Here is a 23,636-nt window from a genome sequence, read left to right as displayed (position 1 = left end):
TTTTCATCTAGTTCGTCCGATACTTTGGTTATTAACCAGATACCTGTAAAATGAATGGCATTTCCATCAACCTCAGCTGCACTTTGTGTTTAGAGCTAATCAGCAATTGTTAGCATGCTACATGCTGAACTAAGATGGTGAACATGGTAAACATTCTACCTGCTACATCAACTCGTTAACATTGTCATTGTTTGCCTGTCACCACTGCTTTGTGTTGACTGCTGGTCGACTCTTAGTCTCGTCTAACCTCTTTTACAAAAGCTGTTTTAACTTGTTCATCTTGATAAGCTCTGAGTTCTAAGTGAGATGTGAAATGCTGTGAGATTTGTTTCCCTGATGTGAAATGTATGTGTCAAGTCCTAAAGTTCTTCTTTTGATCTCAGCTCTTCACTGTAATTACATCCAAATCAAAACTTGCCGTGGCAAGTGGCCAAACCTCACCCCACCGAAAATGACACCGAGCTTTGTGTGCTGTCGTTTGTCTTTCAACAGAATGGTTGAGCCCAGCCCTCCAGCGCTGCACCTCCTGTCTGGCGGGGATGTCAGCATGGCGTGTGTCGGTGTCAAAGTGGAACAGGAGGAGGCCGGCGGAGGGGTCGGAGTCATAACCCACGGCGAGCCTCTCAAGAGGTCTCCCTCGCGTGATTGGTCGGGAAACCATCCGCTGGAGGCCCGCCAGCTGACCCCACCACTCTCCCGCTCCCCTTCGGTAAGGATATTACGAAAAGGTGTGACAAGGGGCGGGAGAGATTATCGACGGGTTATTTTAGGGAAATGTCTTGGAAGTGTCACGGATTGACGTGTCCAACCGAAAGATGTACTTTGCCCCCCAACAGGAGGGCTCTCCGGGTAAGGAGCTGCCTCACAGGCAAAGCCCCATGGGACTGAGGGAGGCCAGGACGCGTGATAGACCGGAAGGACAGTCCAACTTCAAGGAAGGTCTGTCTCAACTTATTATTTAAATGCTAACGGATAATTATGGTTCACCCAGGCGGCAACCTCCTGTTCTGAGAGGGAAATTCTGAGAAGTGCGATAACATTGTTCAATATTGCGATGGCGATATGACCTGCGTTAATTAAGCAAATATTAAAGCGTGCATACTGGAATCAATGAGGGCTCCTCCACTTGGGGGATATTTTCTCACTCTCCACCACAGACTGTATTTAAGAAGTGGACGTAGTCATGGTGACGTCACCCCATGCTTTGCAGACTGCCGTTATGAAGCCTCGAGTTTGCGATTTCGCCGTCGCCGTGTTGTTTTTTTGGCAGCCAATTAACGGAAGTTACCATATTTGAAATGCGGAGGAGTGACGTAGAGATGCTGTATAGGGCTCTGGTAGCTGCAGCGATCTGTCAATCACAGTAAGCCCGCCCTAAAGCATACTCTGCTTTATGGTCTGTTTGACTTGAAACTAGAGATTGAGACCATAAACTCATGTTCACAATGTTTACTGAGGTAACAAATCAAAAGAGAAGTATAGTCATATTCTCATAGACTTCTATGCAATCAGAGGAGTCGCCCCCTGCTGGTCAGTAGAGAGAATGCAAGTTTTAAGACACTTCTGCATTGGCTTCACTCGGGAGAACCGGAGGTATTTAACATGTAAACATTGATCAATGTAAACTGCAGTTCATGCACTTTCTAAATTTTTAGAAGCTTTAATTATTTTATACAGAACTCGGTAGCATGAGAGACCGACCTGCACTTAATTCATCTTAACAAGTACTCAGTGTTTCCCTCGATATTGGATTTGAACCATCTGTATCAGCGCACAGCCACAGTCTGTCTCCTGCCTGCTGTGGAGAATTTCAGTATTAAACGCATTATTAGTAAGATTTAATAACACCCCTAGTGGTGAGTAGAAGTGTCACAATAATAAATATGTTAGTCACAATATGTTTCCATATGGAATGTATTAAAGGTTTACAATATTCTTACTTATAGAGGATATTATATGTTACAGTATATCAACACATTGAATGTATTACATCATAGAAGTATAGTCACTGTAGGTATTAAAACACTAAGAATAGTCTTGAGGGTCAGATAGGGATTCTGAGTGAGGTGTCAGACATGCTGCAGCAAATGGAGGCGACCTCATCGATGGAGGATGGGGCCAGTGGAACGGTCAAATGCCAAGCTGACCAGCAGGACAGAGAGGAGGAGTTCAAGATGTTTTGCGAGGAGCCAAGATGTTTTGCTAAGGGATCGATAATGGGAGGGGGCAGAATTCAAATGAAGCCAATCACTAATCGCCACGGAGGATCATTCACATGTTTTAGGACAGTATCGGACACTTTCCGACTGTCAGGGGATATAAAAGACAACGTTCCAGAGAGCATTCCTCAGACCACTTCCGCTCTCGTTTTTCAGAACCTGGACTGGCCAGACCTGTGAGTGAGGTGCGTGCATGTGGTCTCTGCTCTCGAGAACATTACTATTGATAGTTAATTCAGTTTGTAAGTGAACTTTGTGTAGTACATTAAATATTGTTTTAATTTTGGACCGGGTCCAGCTCATTCTTCTGATGCGCGTGCGCAGTAAGAAGCTCGCAGCAGAAGAGTACCTGCGGCCTGCAAGCTCCTTCATCCTTTGTTCTTAAAAACCTAACACTGCACACACACACACACACACACACACACACACACACGCACACAGGTCCATACAATTTTCTCAGCTACCAGAGTCCATATCTTATGTGTTTAAGTGCACTACATTCTGCCGCCATTCAGCTTTAAACAATGCAGTCTGCTGAAAAATCGATGCACAGAAGTGACGGTTTGTCTCATGAAAGCGAGGGTGTTGTTTTGCCTCCTGAATGGGTTTTCGGAGGGATCGGGGTGCTTTTTGTCTGATGTCCTCCACACGCGGAGTAAACGGCTGCTCTCCTGAGCCGTTTCCGGAGACTCTCCCTGCCCTCCGGTCTTTCACCAGCACTGCACTCCTCGCCCCTTGAATATTTTTTGTTTCTCAAATTCTCTCCACTCGCTGACCTTGGATTGTTCTCTGTCCAAATATCGATCCACTCAAACACTCAAAACTTCTCCCGGAGACACAAACAACCTCTGCCCTTCGGCACCTCCAGCATCTTCTTCAATCAATGCCATTAGGGAAGGCAGAGGAGAGGCCGAGATCGTAGTTTTAGTGTCAGATGGTCTTGATTTGACGGAAAACGTATTTTCCGTGCCGGTGCGGCCCTGCTGAGTACCTGTTGTGTCCTGTCAACAGTAATGCCCACCATTGAGAAGCTGCTGAATGCTGACTGGAAGGAGAAACTTCTGGATAAAAGCACAGTGGAGGCAGCACGACTGAAAGGTCAGCTTTCAAACACCAACAGCACCTTTATACCGTTTATACACCACTTAAATACACACCACTGTTTGATTGTGCAAATACTAAATATTTGTTTTTTGCCGTGGTATTGAATTGGTATTGATATCAAATACTAGATTTCTGGTGTCTTGACATCTGTAGAACAGCGGTCTTCATAGACCCTTAATGCCGTAAACAAAACCATGAGAGTGTTGAGACTGAACCAAAACAGTAAAGTTGTGGGCCAAACAGTTAAAGAACGATCTTAAACTCCCTATAAAGCCCCATAATGCCGAGGGGATCTGCAGATTCAGATTCATCACTATGAGCGACCCCGTTACGTTGTCATTTGATATATTTTTATAGCAGAAATACAGACTGCAGGCTGCTTTAAAAATGTAATTTCTCACACTAAACATTGTAAAGATGTATAGAGACCCATCACAACCCAACACTGATCGTGGTTCAGTTTAAGACCTGACCCTCTGACACCCCCCCCCCCCCCCCCCCCCCCCTTTCCAGGTACCCCAGAGGCTTTGGCAGAGAAGGAGCTCCAGTTGCTGATGATGATCAACCAGCTGAGCGGTCTGAGGGAGCAGCTCCTGGGAGCCCACTCTGAGCAGAGGAACATGGCCGCCCTGCTGCTGGAGAAGCAGCAGCAGCAGATGGAGCTGGCTCGGCAGCAGCAGGAACAGGTACCACCTAGACGTGTCCGATCACGAACCGGACCCAGATCCTATGGAATCCCAGGAGCTAGATCAGGAACTACAAGTCCCTTCTGTGCAACTGTTTATTCAGCTCTATCTGTCACTCACAGGTTACTTATCTCACTCTTTTTAGACACTAAATAGAAACTCAACACACTGAGATTTTTATGATATGACTTTAATGAATAAGTCAGTAACATTAGAAGGAACCCTCATCCCTCATCCTACCATTGATACCAATTACTAGTGCTTCTTGCAGTCTGAATGGTGCCACCACTTTATCATTGCACTTCTATAACACTGTCAAAAAAAGGAGCAAAATCAATGCAACGGAACCAGAGATATTGTTTTTTTTATTCCATGTATCTTTCTTTCTTATCAAAACCTTGCGCCTATATTACCCACAATGCAAATCGGCCTTTGAGGGTTCAGTCTGAGATTCAGGAGCGGGCTACAGAGGTCTGCTTACTTTTTTCTTACTCCACACCCCTAGATCATCAAACATGTATTCTTCAGCCCTACTCTGACTCAAGTGACATCACTTGAGGCCATTTATCAGACTTCAGACAGCTCCCTCTGTTTTCACATACGCAGTAGTACTCCCCAAGACCTGTGAACACACTTTGATGAGTAAAGTAAAGTCACTGGGGTTTCCCTTTAAAACAACTACCCAGAGAGTTCCCAGGCCAAAACTAGCTTTCTGCAGTTAAAATGCAAGTTCATAACTTTCTAAAAACAGAAAAGGTTATGATTCTCTGTTACTAATGCGTCTTAATAATGCCAAGATACATATCATCTAACTATGTATATCGGGCATTTATCAATATGGTTCAATTGTCGTTTCAGTTCATCAATGTTTTTAGTAATTAGACTTTTTTTTTAAAATATTCATACATTCTGCAGTGAAGTGCACTCAGGTTGAGTCCCTGAATGAAGCCCTGATCATGGTCTCCTTCACTGTGTGCACTTGTGTCTGTTTGCCACATGCATGCATGTGACCAAAACACACGTCTGGTGTTCTCAGATCGCCAAGCAGCAGCAGCAGCTGATCCAGCAGCAGCACAAGATCAACCTGCTTCAGCAGCAGATCCAGGTCAGCTCCCCTCGTGACCTCCAGAGGTTCTTCACATAAGACAGCCATCGCAGCGTCACAGCCTCTTGAGGAAAATAAATAACTTTCATGTGTCTGTGCTGCCTCGTCCCAGCAGGTGAACATGCCCTACGTGATGATCCCGGCTTTCCACCACAACCCCCAGTCCCTCGCCTCCGACTCCCAGATGACCCTGCCGCTGCAGCCGATCCCCTGCAAGCCAGGTCAGTCGTCAAGCTGGCGGAAAGAGAGGTTCCAGCCTTGGGGGGGGGGGTTAGGCCGGGACACACTGGCCCCCATGAAACCATAAAGCCACTGTTGCAAAGGGCAAAATGAAAGAAATTCAATCTAATGTAAATTTGAATTTACATTTATTACGTAGTTATTACACAAAGCATACAATATATTTTCAAATGTTTTTAAAACATAATTTGCCAAGACAACAAAACATGGTATTACAACGCAATTGACAGAGGAAGAACAGTCCCCGAAATAAATAACTCCATATCAAAGTTATGATGAAAGCGTGGCTACATTTTACTCCAGTAGGTGCCGATAACGCTCGTTGTCACAAATGCAATAAAACCCTCACTAGTGAGGGAGGAAACGGCAGCAATCTCTGAAAACATCTGGCCAACAAGCAGAACAGAAATGAGCAGAAATGCTCCGTTTTCTACTGTTTGTCCAGCTGCCGTCCATCCTCGTCCTAAGCTAATCGCTTAGCTCATGTATTATAACGATTTTGGATCTTCTTGTATTGCTGCTCAAGGAAGACTATTTGTTTACATACAAGAATAATGAAGCAATGTCGATTCTTTACTAATTAATTGTCGTTTTTTTCTCACAATCTAATCAAAAAGAACCAATAAGAGTATCGATAAGGAACCGAACCGATAAGCAGAATCGATAAGAGCACTAGTATTGATAAAGTCCTAACGATACGCACACCATGTCTTCACCCTCACGTGTTTTTGAAGAGAAACGTAAGCATATTTAAGCACTTCAACCCAAGGCCCCACTTTGACGGAAATGGAAAGGCGTCAGTGAGCTCCAAACACCGTCTTCAGTCGAACAATGCGGCTGATGGTAGCTTTCAAACACTCTCGCTTGCACAGTTAGTGCAGCTTTGTGCAGTCCTGCTTTCACGAGTCTTACAAGCTGTGCTCGTGGGTGACCTTGTCTTTCTTTGTCTTTTCAAACCCAAAAGACACAAGGCCGGTCTCCAAAACATTGTAGGTGCAATTTAAGGATAGCCATTCATTTGCTTTCATGAAACGCGTGTGTGTGAGTGCTTCAAAATGTTTTGGCAGATGAATGTAAAAAGATTGTTGAAGGACTGGATTGTGTGGTAGAGGTCAGCTATAGCCAGACATTTGAGGCCGTCTTTTCTTCGAGGGGAATGGAAGGGAATAAGGGAAGTGTTTCGTTTCATTTGGTTACTGGCTTTTATTAGTTTCCTCATTTGCATTTAACTTCACTATCGACTTCAAGGCTGCGTGATGAAAGAGAACCAACGTGTAATTTGTTCAAATGTATCGTAGCACAACTCTAGCCTAACCCTGAACTACGTTGTAAAGTGGACGTTGCTCCATTCATTTTACCTGAGATAACAAGACACTACTTACCTCCTCTAAAACCCATTTGGCCATATTGTTATGTCCAAATGGGTTTTACTCTTCTATTGCTTAATAGGGATGTTGGATTCAAGGTTCTTTCTGCATTAGTGATGAAGAATTTCGATTTGTCAGGTATTTAACTGATTTAGTCAAAAAATAGAGAAAGAACCACTGACTGAAACAAAATGATCAAACCTCATAGAATATTCTAAAGAAATTAAAAAAACAACAACTAAACTAGTAGAGATATTTATGGAGACCTAAAGTGTTCAAAACGATACGTATATTTATAGATAGGATGGATGGATGGATGTATATATATATACATACTGTATATAGTGTTGAACACTTAACTCACTGCGTGCACTACAAATAGGAAATAATGCATAATGCACTGTCAAAATGCCAAATGAACTATGAGGGACACAGTCACAAACCGCTGATAGCACCTTGAATCGTGCATCACTTGCAACGACTTTGTGCCCCGTCCCACGGTCTGACTCACAACCGGTAACGCACCAATGGCATTACGAAGGCACACGCTGCCATAATGTTTTGCAACTGAACGCGAAATTTGCCCTTTTTTAATCGGTGGGAGAAATGATGTGTTTATTTGTTTATATAGTAATAACTTATTTTTCAATCATTTTTTCCCTCACGAATTTTTCAAAATTACATGCAGGTGAGCTTTATTCATTTATTTATCATCGTCACCCCATCCCCCCAAAAAATGGGAGTTTAAGCGGCACCCACCACCAACTTTCCGAAGATGCTAATCATTTCACTGTAACTGCGTGTGGCTGTCGGCGCTGATCTTTTTGAGTTTGACTGTTTTTGCGACGACGCTGCTTTGTTTAGAAAGGGGAAAAATGTCTGTGTATTACCTAAATGAAATACTCTCAAATAGCACAGGAGCTCTGAGACGCTATATGCTAGGGGGTGCACTTCACCTTCAATTACACGCTTTCTTTTTGTCCCATTTGCGCAGGTTTAGTGGTCGCAAAAGCAGTGCAATCCTTTTGTGAATTTGCTTGTCAGAAAACTATGAGAAACCAAAGTGAAACACTGTGGCATGTCATAAACACCTTTCCTTTTTTATAATGTATTTACCGTTAGCTAGCGTCACTCACCCCACCCCCGTCAAGAAGAGGAGCGGCGGTTCCTTCCGAGTTACTTACCGTTAGCTGCTAATAGTCACTAAACTCTGTGTTCTGGAGTAACCACACAGGTATTTTCGGTGTTGATGTTATTCTTAAACACCTTCCACAGCAGTGGACTATCCCATGCAGCTGCTGCAGAACCCCCCCCCCCCCCCTCGTCAAGAGGAGCAGCGGTTCCTTCCGAGTTACTAACCGTTAGCTAGCGCAAGCTGCTAACTGTCGCCAAACTCTTGTATTCCGTGACAAATTGGAGTAACCACACTGGTATTTTTTATGTGTTCATGTTTTTCATACACACAATTTTACACCTTCCACAGCAGTGGACTATCCCATGCAGCTGCTGCAGAACCCTCACCCCACCCCCGTCAAGAGGAGCAGTTGTTCCTTCCGACAGGTACCGTAGCACTGCAGTATACGTGTTGTGTGTTAGCGATTTCATTGTTTATCTTAATGTGACAAACCTGTTTTACATATCCTTTCAATTCAAACAGCTGCAATGCACACGCCTACTTTATACACACAAAATACAACCCATGGCAGTGTGTTTATTTAATGTACACGTTGTGTATCTACTGCACGCTGTATGTGTGTGTTTTAAGGGATGTTAAAAAAGTGATTCCCTCCAGGTTAAACAGATAATGCACGACTCTGGAATTTGGGAGGCTGAAAAGGTTTTGTCGAATACACCACACCCTCTGCTTGTGTGTGTGTGTGAGTGTGTCTGTGTGTGTGTGGTGCGAACTGTGTTTGCACGACTGGTTCTCAAGCAGAGATAGACTAACACAGCTTAGATAAACAAAAGGGAAGAGAGGATGAGGTGAACACGAAGACAAAAGACCAGCGACGCCACAAAGGTGTGACAGATGCGCTCCGACATGCCAAATCTGCCGTGCATAACCGGAATCCCTCGCCCTTTGCAGTTGCGCTGGAAATGTGCGCCAGTGGCCCCGCCCCTGCTCACCTGCTCTCGCTGTGTGTGTGTGTGGGTGTTTTTTTTTAGGAAGCCAGTCAGCCCTTAAACCTGACCTCCAAGCCGAAGGGGCTGGAGCTGGGGAAAACCCCAAGTCCGCAGAGCATGGAGCTGGGATCGCTGGCTCTGCACGGGGCCTACAGGCCCAGAGACCTCCAGAGAGAGGTGTCCCGCAGCCCGCCACGACCTGCCCTCAGTGAGTCATGCTGCTGTGAGGATTTGTGATCCCAAAGAGGGGGGGTGGGGGGGGGGGCATGTTGCATCGCCACAGCTCCTCAAAGATGCTCGCATCTAAAGAAGTGTTTTTTGACACCCTTTGTGTTTTTGGTTTGTCTCAGTAACAGGGTCTCCTTCGGGCTTATACAACTCTTTTTAAAGGAACCACTAGTGGCGCTATTGAGCAATGTTTTTAAGAGTCGGTCCCCGTTTTGTTTGTGAATCAAGAGTTCCAAAACTCTACACATTTCAAAGGAGTGACAATGTCGCTCCATCTATTGTTGTTTGTCGTTACTGACTCAACCCAAAGCTTTCACATTTGGTGTATTTCCTTAAAGGGGCACTACGCCCATTTTTTTTTAAATTCACATGTTATTTCATTGGTCTAAGATGGGCCAAAAATATTAGTGAACATGAGCAACTCTCCCAAATTCAAAAACTAGAGTCCTAAAACTTACAATTCGTGGCGTCATCAAATATAAGGCTAGGAACTGCCCCAAAGACAATGAACTGGGGAAGTTATAGAGGACACAGACCACCACGGGGAATGTTTTCAGTATATGGTACATTTTCTGTTTCACTACAATAGAATAAAGCTCATTTGGGAATAAAAGAAAGAAAACAAACAAAATCAGTCCTCCATTCATTGTCTATGGAGCAGCTCCAGATTTTATACTTGTTGACATCACAAGTTTTTGACTTGCTTCTGTGGTTGCTGCTTCGAGAGAGAGAGTAGCTCATGTTCACAAATATTGACTGAACTTTCCAAGGCCCTGGAAATAACTTATTGTAATTCTTAATTTAGAATTGTGGTTAATATCAATTTAAATGTGCAGAAGAGAACAGAGGCGAGGTTCATTGTTTTCTGTCTTCCTCCTTCCTCCTTGACCTGTGTTTTTGTCTTCAGGTTTCCTCGGAGACGGCGACGTGGTCACCCAGGCCATCCGTGACGCCCAGCAGCTCCTGAGGGGCCATAGCACTGCAGGGCGAGAGAGGGACAGGGAGAGAGAGAGAGACTGCGACAGGAAGATGGTGAGATGGTGACCGAACCGCAAAGTTGTGTGTCTGACCACCTGATGAATTTAAGTCCAATATTCAAACTCTTTTTGCTCTGTTTTTGGTCTCTACCAACTCCTGAGGGAAACATCAGTCTTTTTAGCTGCTAAATGCTCCAGTATGTTGGTCAGACAGTAGCTAACTGTGTCTGCCTGCCGTTTGGTGCTGAGCTGGTAGTGTACGGTGCGCTTTTTCTCTGAAAACAGCTGCCTCCTATGGCCAAAATCACCCGCTCCGATTGTTATCAGTCGATTAAATGTCCGTTATCAGCCTCATAGATATGGGTCACAAGTGGCCCCCTAGGTTCAGAAGGCCGTTATCATCTGTTAACGTGATTGATCACTAATGAAAATACAACAAGATGAAACCGACCTCTAGTGGCCGTGGTATTGCCAAGGAGGGAGTCACAGGACTGTCATCCAGGAGACCGCAGTTGGTGTCTCGTCTCAAACCAAAAACTCTTATTTTAGCTTACGTTTACATACTTACATTTCCATAATGAACACCGGTGTCTGAATTACAGAAGAGCCCTTTACTTTACTTCTACATTTAACCTCTCGCAGAATTGAAAGCCTCTAAAACTGCATTTTGATCATTTCACCACAGAAATTCAGAATGATGAGATTATCTTATGATCGTACAGGAAAGGCCAGAGTATCAAACCTGAACGTCATTGGCTGGAGTTTGTCTAATGAGGAAACTCTCTTCCCCTGACTGGCATCGAGGGGTCCGATCAGGGGTCAGAGTCGGGTTTAGGGTTACAGGGAGTCATGCCTCTTCCGAGGATTTGACCAGCTGTAGTGTAACCACGCACAGAAGCACATTGTAACAGCTCAGCGTTATCTGAGGGAAAATAAACACTGTGTGGAAAAAAAAAAGACAAAGAAGTTATGTGTCTGTTTTTTCTATTATTAGTAATTGAAAAGAGGCATTGATTCAGTGTCCCCTGACAAAGATGCTCTTCCTCTTTGTGTGAGTGCAGCCGTGTGCGACGGTAGAAAAAGTACAGAATGTCTGCACACAACGACTTCAGTGTGGAGCAAAATGGAAACTCTCCTTTCGGGAAAAAAATCGTGCATCTCGTGTAGATCTCGTTGTTTTTTCAACAATACATATTGTGTCTAAAAAAACAACCTGGCTGTTACTTTTTTGTTTTGGTTCTTGTAAAAATTGTCTTCTATTCTGGTCTTCTGGTTCTTCATTCTTTGAGGTGGCTGAAGCTTTGGTCTGAGCCTCGTCCTGGAGCAGCAGCTGTCGCAGCCTCACAATAACCACAAAGGCCTCAGTGTGGCATTGACCGAGCCACCTGCCCTCTCTCTCTTTGTCCACAGTAATACTGTACTCTCAGCTCTCCTCCTCCTCTGCTCCATTATCCCGCTCCATCTCGCCTCGGCTGCTTTAACACCAATACCGATGACTGACCTATTTTGGTATTACACTCCACCGAATGGGGGATCACTCATGTTTTACAGCACGGGGGGGGGGGGGGGGGGGTGATAGATACGCTGACGGTGTGGTAGTTTACATTCCCGGCTTCTCCTCCCCTTCACCTCTCCTCCCTCAAACAATAAACACCATTCTTCCTTCCCTCCGTCGCGTTGTCATTCCCTTCCTTTGCATTTACAGCTCTGCATTTAAACAGCAGCTGATATGGTGAGCGTGCAGTTTCTTTACCTTAAATAGCATTCTGTGAAACACCCGTGTTGGACAGCGTTGGACACGCCCCTCGAACATGTGGGTGATCGTTTTTACTGCGGCCGGAGATCAAATTGCCTCTTTGTGCCGGAGTGTGAATATATGTGTGACTTCATCTGTCTTTGTCTTTCTTCATGTCTTCAGGAGTACAAAGATTCTCCCCGCAGCGAGAGAATCTGTCACTCCGAGCGGGGCGAGGACCACCTCAGCAGTGACTCCGAGGGTAGGTGTCCAGGGAGAAGCCCGTTTGTTAATAATGAGGGCCTTCTTCGTTAGTGGTTGACAAACGTGTCGAATAATCACGTGTTTAATAATTACTTTTTGGTGACACTGTCTATGATGCATTATAAACATGCTCGTAATGCCTTATAACCTGCTTATAGCACTGTGTGATTATAGTTAGAACAACAATCATTATTATTCATAATAATACTCAAAACACATTATAAAGCATTTTATAATTACTCACAAAGTCAAGTATCGTTATACTTTATAATGGCTGGTCACTCGTTAACATTTCATAATACACTATGATCCTTGCAAAACAAAATGTCACTGAGTGACCAGCGATTATAAAGAAATTATGACAGTACATTATGAAATGCTTTATAATGTGTTATGATTATTGTTATAAATCCATATAAATAATGGTGCTTAGAATTATAATCACACAGTGATATAAACAGATTATAAGGCATTACAAGTTTGTTTATAATACATTATAAAATTAAAAGTGTCACAAAACTTTGTTTCAAAGGCAGTTTACCATATTTGTAATGTTTTACTATTACCCCCTCAGAATATCGGATTGACATTTAAATATCCCCAAACAATAATTCAGCTGTATCAGAATATGTCATCATCTTCTTGAAGAGTGGTTGGTAAACAGACCAGATGTTTCTGGTACAGAGACCCTGAATGGAGAACGTGGGTGGGGAAAGGGAACCATGACTGCCTGTAAAATCGTTTTCTGGGTGAAGAGAAAGTTTCCTTTCAGATATAAAGGTTAATAACCAGGTGAGGTCTCAGACCTCCTCATGACTCAACAACAGAGTAGGTTGTTTGACAACGACTCCAAAAACATAACTTCTTTGTTAGGTTTAGGTAGAGATCATGGTTTGTGTTAAAATAACATAAGTACGTGACGTGGTTACGTACTACCATATTTAAATACATACTAACATAGTTACATACGTACTAAATAGTTACGTACTAATGTAGTTACATACGTACTAACGTAGTTCTGTACTAAGGTTGTTACGTACTTACATAGTTGCATATGTACTAACGTAGTTACGTACTAATGTAGTTACATACGTGCTAATGTAGTTACATACGTACTAACATAGTTATATATATACTAACGTAGTTACATACATACTAACATAGTTAAATACGTACTAATGTAGTTGCATACTAGTAGCGTAGTAACTTACTAACGTAGTTACATACGTGCTAAATAGTTACGTACTAATGTAGTTACATAGGTACTAATGTAGCTACATACGTACTAACGTAGTTCTGTACTAAGGTTGTTACGTACTTACATAGTTGCATATGTACTAACGTAGTTACGTACTAATGTAGTTACATACGTGCTAATGTAGTTACATACGTACTAACATAGTTATATATATATACTAACGTAGTTACATACATACTAACATAGTTAAATACGTACTAATGTAGTTGCATACTAGTAGCGTAGTAACTTACTAACGTAGTTACATACGTGCTAAATAGTTACGTACTAATGTAGTTACATAGGTACTAATGTAGCTACATACGTACTAACGTAGTTCTGTACTAAGGTTGTTACGTACTTACATAGTTGCATATGTACTAACGTAGTTACGTACTAATGTAGTTACATACGTGCTAATGTAGTTACATACGTACTAACATAGTTATATATATACTAACGTAGTTACATACATACTAACATAGTTAAATACGTACTAATGTAGTTGCATACTAGTAGCGTAGTAACTTACTAACGTAGTTACATACGTGCTAATTCAGATCAATTTATTTTGTATAGCTCAAAATCACAAATTTGCGTCAGGGCTTTACAATCTTTACACATACGACATCCTCTGTCCCGGGACCCTCACATCGGCACAGGAACCCCCCCCCCCCAAAAAAAAAAACTTTAAAAAGGCAAGTGCAATAGATGTCATGTGTACAGAATGAACATAACAGTAACAACATATTCAATGCATATGACATTAATGATTAATTAAATGAGAGTAGAATGTAGTTGCATACGTTACTTACAGAGTTATGTAATAAAAAATATTTATGTACTAATGTAGTTACGTAGGTATTTAGTAATGTAGCGATGCACTCTGCAACTTCAAATAACGCAACATGTCGACCATCGGTTTTATTACGGGACAGGAACAACAGTCTCCGGGGTGAAAGTCCTGTGTTTGTTTGACCTGTATATCCACCCTAACTTTGTTGCTCTTAATACTTCCTCCTTTGCCCCGTCATAATTACTAGGGCCACTAGAGTTTGCCGCCTGACAGCAAACATAAATAGGGGTCGTAATAAGCTCCTTGCACAGACGATCGATCCGATTTTTGGCGATGGCGGCTTGAAATAGATTAACAACAAGAAGGAAAAGAGACATATTTAAGGGGGAATAAGTACTATATCACAAAGCCGGCAGTTTGGTGTGCACTCCTGACTGTAGCCCTCTTTCCTGTAGGTGCCCTGCCCGTCTCGGGCCAAGGCAGCTACGTTGAGGTCCGGCCCCCTCCCTCCTCGGGCCACATCAAGAGACCCATGAATGCCTTCATGGTGTGGGCCAAGGACGAGCGCAGGAGGATCCTGCAGGCCTTCCCCGACATGCACAACTCCTCCATCAGCAAGATCTTGGGTGAGCCTTGCACAGGGTAGGGGTGGGTGCCTCTATTCTGAGATGCTGCCCCGCATATGGGAAGGCACCAACAGCCACCTGCTTGTCCCACCAGACACCACACACACACACACACACACACACACACACACACACATACTGGCCTGAATCACTTTCCTTAGACCAGTGGTTCTCAAACTGTGGGGCGCGCCCCTCTAGTGGGGCGCGGCGGTATTGCAGGTGGGGCGCAGGGGGAAATGCAGAATTTTTTTATTTCAAGAACTTTATTCATACCTGCAAACTTGTCGCTTTTCGGCAAAATTCGCCGTTTTGAATCAAAATATATCATCCACGTGAATCGTGTAGATCCGTAGAGGTTTTTTTTTCGGGGGGGGGGGGGGGGGGTCAACTGGCCAGCCAGCGTTTCTCAGATTGGAGTGAGAGGAGGAGAAAAGGTGACGTCGTGATCTTCACAATAAAACATCTCTGATGTGACGTGACGAGTCTTGACCAATCAGCGTTAAGATGTCTACACCATCTTTCCCTCCGTTACAGTTTAAGTTACGTTATGTCCCGTTACCGTTCAGACTTGCTGGGTTAAGTTAACGTCCACTGCATGCGGAACTTCGTGGACTGTTAACGTTCGTCATTATCACGATTTAGGAGGAAAAAACGTAACGTGATGAAACATGCAGCCCCCCCGTGTTCCGGGTCAGTTCACGCGGTCACTCGTTAACGTTAAACCAGAACACCGGCGGATCTGGTTGCAGGTTGTTTGTTTTAACTCAAAGTAGAATGAGATGATTTCGTGGTGATAATAACTTGAAACATGAGGCCCAGATACTGATGAGATGATGAGGTCAAAGAGCTCCAGGAAGAGGAGGCTGTCTGTAGCACAGCTTGATGCAGGGCTGAGCTGTGAGTGGAGGTGGCCTGGATAAAGGTGGAGGTGGGCCTGGATAAAGGTGGAGGTCTAAACAGACGTGAGTACAGCTTCCTGCTGTCACAGTATTTTAAATACATTGATAATAAGGCAGGGTATGCTAAATGTAGCCTCTGCTCCAAGGAGATAAAGTACAGCAACAAGGGCTCAGGTGCCCTCTCATCACACTGTTCACTGTAATGACCACAGCCAGTGTACCAACAGTCCCAACAGTCCCACGTGCTGTTAAATCACAGCTATTTTACTTTTAGAATGCTACATTTTAAAGCTCATATTTAAAATAAAATGCTCCAGATATGTGTGACACATATCTGGAGCATTTTGTTTAGTTTTGCACAGGTCGCAGTTTATTGTTATTATCTTAGAAAGATATTCAGTGCAAAACAGGTGAATTGCAGCCACAATAAGCTATTTCTTGTGGGCGGTGGGGCATGAACATTTTTCTTCCTCCAAAGTGGGGCGTGACAGAAAAAGTTTGAGAACCACTGCCTTAGACCAAACATTTCCATTCCACTGTTGTGGAGAGCTTGTCGTTCACACGAACACACAGACAAAAATATACAGTTAATCTATTTAATTACACAAGTGTATTCCTAATTACTATTTAAATACCTCAATCTACAGAGATTTGTTTTCTCCAACACACTCACACAATGCTGGGATCATTGAGGTCCATGTATGTGCCGGTTTTCACACCACCTGTTATCTCACTCCTCTCCGGGTGAGGATGTGTGAAACACACCTTTACCCAGCGACCAGGAACCAATCACATCATCTCTGGACTAATACAACCACAGTATGTCACATTTGAAAGAAGAAATAAGGCATTCTTCCTTTAACAAATGAAACCTAGGTCTCTTAGTGAGGACTCTGTGTACTTGTTGCAGCGCATATTTACGATGCTAATTGTCACATGGAAAATAAAAAAACGATTTGCTATTGCAAACTGAGCGTATCATTTCTACTGGTTCTTGCCAGACTCGACTCGTGGTTTCAGAGTTTGAATTCCGTCAGCACAAGTGAATACTGACGTACTTTGTAATGAAAATATGTTAAAGAACACTTCAACCTTTTGTCTTTAACTTTATCCGTGGTTCCGGGCCACAGTCACTTAATTATGATATCTCTTCAAGAGAAATTTGCTAAATTTAAAGGAGCAGTGTGTAGGATTTAGTGGCATCTAACAAGGTTGCAGATCAAAGCCAACTGAGTACCCCTCCGCTCACCCCTTCCTTTCCAAGCGAGGCCCTCTCTAGAGCCACTGTTTGGTTTGTCCAATGTTGACCAATATCAGAACGTTACGATGGCCTTAGACTAGATATTGTTGAACATTAGTTTAAATGAATGTGTGAATTCTACATGTGGTGACACAGGCGAGCTCACAGACAGATTAGGAACCTTTATAAATCAATAAAGACATGGTTAATAAGATGAAAACACATACAAAGTGGGACAATTGTGTGATTTAAACAGCTTTCTATGCAGATTAAGCTTAGCTTCTAAAAACGTTTTCATCGGCCGTTAAGCTAACGCATAAAGATCCCAGCCGAACACTAAAAGCTAAATAAACCTTTTAAGCGCGCTCTCATCCCAACCCTGACTTGCTGCTGGAACACTTCTCCACCGTGCATTCACTCTTTCTCCTCATCCCACCCCCCCCCTAATGCATCCTGGTCCTCAGGCTCCCGGTGGAAGGGCATGTCCAACCAGGAGAAGCAGCCCTACTACGAGGAGCAGGCCAGGCTGAGCCGGCAGCATCTGGAGCGCTACCCGGACTACAAGTACAAACCCCGGCCCAAGCGTACCTGCATCGTGGAGGGGCGGAGGCTGCGGGTGGGCGAGTACAAGGCCATGATGAAGAACCGCCGGCAGGAGCAGAGGGCGACCTACACGCACAGGTAGATGAACCAGCGCGAGCGCACACCGAGGCCGGAGGTGGTCCGCACGACTCACAAGACACCGATAGAGTTTGTCCCTGGCAGACGTCGTTTGACGATTCACTCCATTGACAGGAGTCTTCTCTGCACCTCCACACATCGCAGACAATGCCCGCGGCTCCCAGAGCTCTTCTTTTATTCTCCGAGACACAAACAAAAGTGGAGTATTGATACCGCAGCTGCGCTGTGTTTTTTTATTTTTTTTTGTGTCCGTCCTTGGAGATGAATAGCATCCCTCGCCATTGTTCCCCGCTAACTCCTCCAACTAGTTAAGCTGGAGGAGTTGGGAGGTTGGAGCTGTTACGTGTGGTTGGTTTTGAGTGTTTGTCTTTTTTCTTTGTTTATTTTTCCCTTTGCGTCACAGATACACTCACCACGTCTTGAAGACTGCTTCTCACATATAAAACGTCAATATCAGAATGTCACGACGGCCTTAGCCTTCTTTCTGATCGCTTTCTATTCAAAGTATTTGAAAGACCATTATATTTTCATTTGTTATTTGTGTGTGTGTGTGTGTGTGTGTGTGTGTGTGTGTGTGTGTGTGTGTGTGTGTGTGTGTGTGTGTGTGTGTGTGTGTGTGTGTGTGTGTGTGTGTGTGTGTGTGTGTGTGTGTGTGTGTGTGTGTGTGTGTGTGTGTGTGTGTGTGTGTGTGTGTGTGTGTGTGTGTGTGCTGCAGGTTGGCCAGCTAAGCTGAGCAGCTTCAACTTTCTGAGGGCAGAGCAAACTGTGACTTGCCACGGATAATGTAAAGAATATATAGGTTTATGTTATGACCACCAGTTTTCAATTATTTCAGCTTTGTTTTGCAGTTTGGCACGGGTCCAAACATTACCCATGAGCCTCGGCCGCCATACAGGGTACCATGGTTACTGAATTCATCCAGAAATTGACCCAGAATCCGACAGAAAATGGATTTACGCTGCAGATTGTTTTTGTGTTGCTTCCACCCGCCGTTAGTGGCACATGTAACACACCCGTCAGCCCAGTTGGGTGTTTCCTGCTGAAATGCACCATGGGAATCAGATTTAACTTCCCCCCCCCCTAACTTTTTTTTGTACATAAGCTTGTTGTATTTTGTTGGTCTTTTGTACCGATGTTTCAACCGGGACACTTGGTTTATCGTAACCTCCATCATATGACTCCGAATGTCTCTGAATGTCACCAAACTGACGTAGCAACAGATGAAGTAATGCTATTTATTATCTCACTGTACTCGTGTCCCTTCCCGTCTCTCCAGTCAAACGGAACCACAGCAGCTCCACTACTCCCACAGCGACGGCCAGTACCCGGGCGGCGCCGGCTCGGTCTCGGTGGCGACCGTGCCCTTTCACCCCGCGCTGCTGGAGCACTACCTGCCGCAGGTACCCCCCGCGCTGCGTCGGGTGGAGGGCCAGGCCACGCCCACCTCCCTGCCCCGAGAGAGGGAGCGCGAGAGGGAGCGCCCTCCGTACAGCGAAGGAGAGGAGAGCGACGGGGGGGAGAGGAGCGAGGGGGAACTGGTGCTCCTGACGGACTGAAGCTGGGGGGGGGGGGGATGGAGGTGAGGGATGAGAGTAGAAGGGTGCCCTTAGTTGATTGACGGTCAGAGGAGAAAGATGGAGGACGGACGGGGGGGAAGGGGGAGAGTTGGAGTTAATGAGAAAATCGCCCCTCTGTCAGGACTAAAGTGAAGAGATGTGTTGTACAACAGTTGTATTCAGTGAGACGCTGCCCTACACACACACACACAGACACACACACACACACACACACACACACACAGAAAGGCAAGCTCTTATCTTACTCATCTCTCTTCATAGACATTTCACCAGCTGCTTTGTTGTAGAATACAGAACGTAGAAGGTTTTTATCATTTAATTCATCATGCTTCTAGCATGAGGAATGCTACAAAATGTCCCACGAAATGTCCCCACAGGAAAGCTTCCACAGCGTCCCTGTTCTCACCTGTTGGACAGCGGAGTCACTTCTCTGCGGTTGAAGCGACAGGCCGGCGCTATTTGTTATCAGTATGTCAGTACCGCCCCCTGCTGGTAAAGGCTGGTTATTACTACATGACATTTAGGTTATTACCGCTTCTTACTCCCATTTTCCTAGCTCAGATTTTTCTAGTATAGATTTGTAATCTCTAATATCAAGCGAGATAACCCCCTGATGACATCATCGGGGTCATTTTTCGGACAGAGCAACAGAAGACATTGAACAGCTGTTTTCACATCGTTCTCCTCATGACAAGTAAACTGAACTTAACCTGGAAAATTGCCCTTTTAATGAATTCAATTCTGGAGCATTTTACAGATGATGCAGTGCCTCTTTAAAGGGATAGTCTGGGTGTTTTGAAGTGGGGTTGGATGAGGTACTTAGACTAGGGACAAGTACCTTCAAAAATACATTTGTCATCGGTACATGTTCCAGTTAAGGCGAGTTTATTTGTATATTGGTACAAATATACAAATATTGAGTGTGTATTTCACACACGAAGGTAAGTGTGGAAAAAAAGAATAGAATTATTCTGAAGCTAATTAAATCACAGAGACCTTTAATAGGGGAGGGATCTCTCACTGCAGCCGAACGGGTTACAATCAGACTGCCAATGAAGTCATTTATTTGCATCCCAGTCAGTGTACAGTAACACAATCCAACCCTCCTCTTCGTCGTCCTCCCACCTCCCACTGTTCAGTCGAGCTGTGCTGTATATGCTGTATTTGTGTGTCTTATCAGTTCCCACAACACGGAGGGTTGACCTCAGCCTCACCAGATTTCTTTTGTTATACCTCTGTGTTTGCTTCTTTGAGTGTTAATTGATTGTCGTGTTGAGCACATCCTATCCGTGTATCCAATTGTTTTTTTTTTTGTTTTTTTTTGCTGCTCTTGAGATGCAGCTTCCCGCCGCACTGCAGAAAATATTCACACACAACATCATATCAGATTTTTCAGCAATTGGTCCTTTTCTTGGTACTAGCGCACCGGGGCCTCTCTCGAATTTCCTGAAGCTGCGCTGGAATTATTTTCATATTTGAAAGCAGAAAGTCATTTTAATGAATCTTTTATTTTCCCGTTCCTCATACATCTTAACAGAGAGACGAATCAATCACATCACATGGGAGCTGTTGTTCGTTGGCAGCACGTACTCTCTTTACAGTGGCTGCTACAGAGATATGGAAAAGGGCAATTAATGGTTATGAGCTGGTCACAGTGCAAAGTGAAAGAAATGGAAAGGAAAGTTTCGGGGTGACTGAAGCCCTGGGGAACTTCATGAGGACGCTGAAACCAAAGTCATCCACTTGTCCTCAGCAGAGCCCTTTAAAGAGAGAGTCCCGTCAACAGAAGTTCAAAACGCTTGATCATCACGTGACTCACTAGACTTCAATTAGTTGCCGGAAGTAGAAATCGTTAAGACAGAACTGCGATTTACAATATTCATATAGAACACCGACAGATGGATGCAGTGACATCAGTGTTTTGTTTTAAGTAACTTGTGTTTTTAATCTCACATAGTTCCTCCAACTTCCCTCTCCCATATCCATCAATCAGAAGTCAGCTGAGCTGCAACAGAGACACAAAGCCAAACATAACTTAACCCTATGTTGTGTTTTTGTTTATAGAGTGTGTAGAAGTCTCAGATATGCATTCTAAATCCATTCCACTAGCAATGTATCACAAAAATATCTCTCTTCCTTATTATTGTGTACCGTTAACTTTATTGTAATGGCTCGTACTCCAAAATGTATGTACGCTCATTCCATCACCAGCATCCACAGCTCTGCATTAACACGACATGTTAAATTTAGCTGATAAAATATGATATTCAATACAGATATTTAAATCGCCCTATTCTGCAAAAAACTAAAATATGTAGAAGCTATTATCCCTCTAACTACACATTGTTTGATGTAATGACCTTAAGAAAACAGAAGTTACAATTCATAGGCTGCTCTTGCCTCGTTTACCGTTACGCATTGCTAACTTTATCCAGTGTGGTTCATTAGCTTAAACTGTTATCAGCAAACCTTGGACCTCACGAATGGTCCATTCTGGTGCTGCTAGCATACGCTGCTAACTATCGGGAGCTATTGATTGCTGTAAAAAGGACCGTTGGAGTTAACGGAGGTGATGGGATTCTCTCTTGAACTGGTTCTGGTCCTCAGTACATTGTTGGCTATGGTGCTCCGTGCTAACGATTTAGCACGATATTAGGCTCCATGTTAGCACTTAGCATAAGTTACGTTCTTTAATAGCAGGAAGTAAGTTTGATAGTAGTTTTAGCTAATAGCATGTTACTGTTAGCTAAAAAATTGCTATTAGCCTTTTGAAGCACTTCTGAGCAAACGAATAGTTTTGGTGTCTTTGTTCTCATCAGTCAATAACCATATTGACCGTTACGACTATTTAACAAAAACTTAGCGTACCTAAATACCCCTGTGGTCGATCCACCTTGAGCTAACTGCAATGGTGACAAATCAAAATGGCGGAGAAAAAGACACATTTCAGACATGGCGGTTCGGGGCTCATCTTAAACAATCAGGGTCAGGGCTGTGTAGAGTAAAGATGGCGGCTTTTGTGCACAGAGATGAATATCAGAGGAAAAATGTTTATCTTATTTTAGCGGAGACATGCTGAGGAGTCACCTGTCGTTGCCCCTGCTGATGTAAATATAGAAAGAGACTTTATTTTGTTTATAAGAGCCTGTGTAATTTAAATGTGTACGTTTCTCTATGTTTTCAGAGTTTTGTGTTGTTCTTCTGTTTTTTTTCTTGAAAGACAATAAATTGGTTGTGCTAATTGTGTGTGGTATGAATTTTTCACTTTATTTAAAAGTATGTTCGAGTGTGTTTGAAACCGGGACAAGTCTCTCCTCACAAGCCTTTGGTTCAGTTGGTACAGTGATTCAGCTCATCCCTGAATTAAACGCATTATATCAGCCCAACGCACCCGTCCATGTTGTATTTTCCCCAAGTCTCAGTAGCTAAATTAGCATCTTGTGTAAACTGATTAATCACATTGGAAAAGTCTTAGTAAATCAATATGCAACATTTGAAAAAGTGTTAACTTGCCAAGCACACCTGTAACTAATACCACTAATTACGGCTACGGCTAAACTCGCGTATCTGCTGGCACACTTTATACATTGATTTCATTTTTAAACTATTTAAGTAGCTGAAATAAAGCCACTGAATGCTGTTGAGCCAAGATCCAAATAAACATTTACAATTAAAAAAATCTATTTTCTACTTTTACTGGATCACATTGTGAGCTATTTTTTCTTTTATTAAAATCTTCAACTATGAAGTGATTAGTATGAACTATTGCTTTCCATGAAAGGTGGTCAACGGTTGTTGAATTGATGCCTTTCGTCAATAAGTCAACAAAGGCTCCAAGATAACTGGCTCACAGCATCATGTATCATTCTGTACTTTTAGCTTTTTAATGTCTTCAAATATGCGAGCTGGGGCCAACTACTTCCTCTGGATGGAATTACAAAATGTACCCATTTGTACCCAACATGTATCATTTTTCTCACGCAAGTCTATGGTGCTGTGAGTTAGCATCACACTGGTTCCCTCAAAAGGACGATGGGATTTCTCAATTGAATTTTGGATCAATGCAGGAAATGAGCTGTGGCTTACACAGTATAGGATACTGACACGATTCGTTACGCAAGACAATCTTCAAGAATGAACACCACTATTGATTTTTTTGCTTATGAATGCAATCGGCAGAACTAAAAAGCCAACATCAGGCTATAAAGGAACTACACCACGATCACGAGACCTCACGTCACCACCACGTAACTAAGCTATAGTTAAATAGTTCAGGGTAATGGTGATCTCCTTTAGCCTGTTTAAGACACTTAAAGCTTACCGACGTGCTTTATGTCGTAGGACAAAATGGTAAAAATCTCTTCACATAAACGTTATCGACTTTGAGACCGGAAGTGCAAAAATGCGAACACATTTCTGGGTTATGAGACTCATTCCTGCAGCACTCCAAAGCCAGACGGAGTATCAAACCACCCGTTGAAGGCACCACTATACAGGAGACATTAATTTAAAAATTATAAATAAAAAAACT

General features: G+C 43.4%; 1 protein-coding gene across 1 annotated transcript; it reads left to right on the top strand.

Annotated features, from left to right (window-relative positions):
- The first annotated feature begins 493 nt into the window (after window positions 1–493).
- Window positions 494–19,084, top strand: sox13 (SRY-box transcription factor 13). The gene is made up of 13 exons (XM_076096726.1): window positions 494–709; window positions 816–939; window positions 3,231–3,317; window positions 3,837–4,009; window positions 5,046–5,114; window positions 5,230–5,335; window positions 8,208–8,281; window positions 8,888–9,068; window positions 9,981–10,105; window positions 11,996–12,047; window positions 14,538–14,708; window positions 17,312–17,528; window positions 18,805–19,084. Exons 1-13 carry the CDS (start codon window positions 494–496, stop codon window positions 19,082–19,084), a joined length of 1,875 nt encoding a protein of 624 aa, XP_075952841.1.
- The last annotated feature ends 4,552 nt before the right edge of the window (window positions 19,085–23,636 follow it).

The sequence above is a fragment of the Anarhichas minor genome, unplaced genomic scaffold (assembly GCF_050575085.1).
Source record: "Anarhichas minor isolate MPS153535 unplaced genomic scaffold, ASM5057508v1 ptg000023l, whole genome shotgun sequence".
Taxonomy (NCBI): Eukaryota; Metazoa; Chordata; class Actinopteri; order Perciformes; family Anarhichadidae; genus Anarhichas; species Anarhichas minor.
Note: the sequence above shows the minus strand (reverse complement) of the source record. Positions and strands in the feature narration are given on the sequence as shown.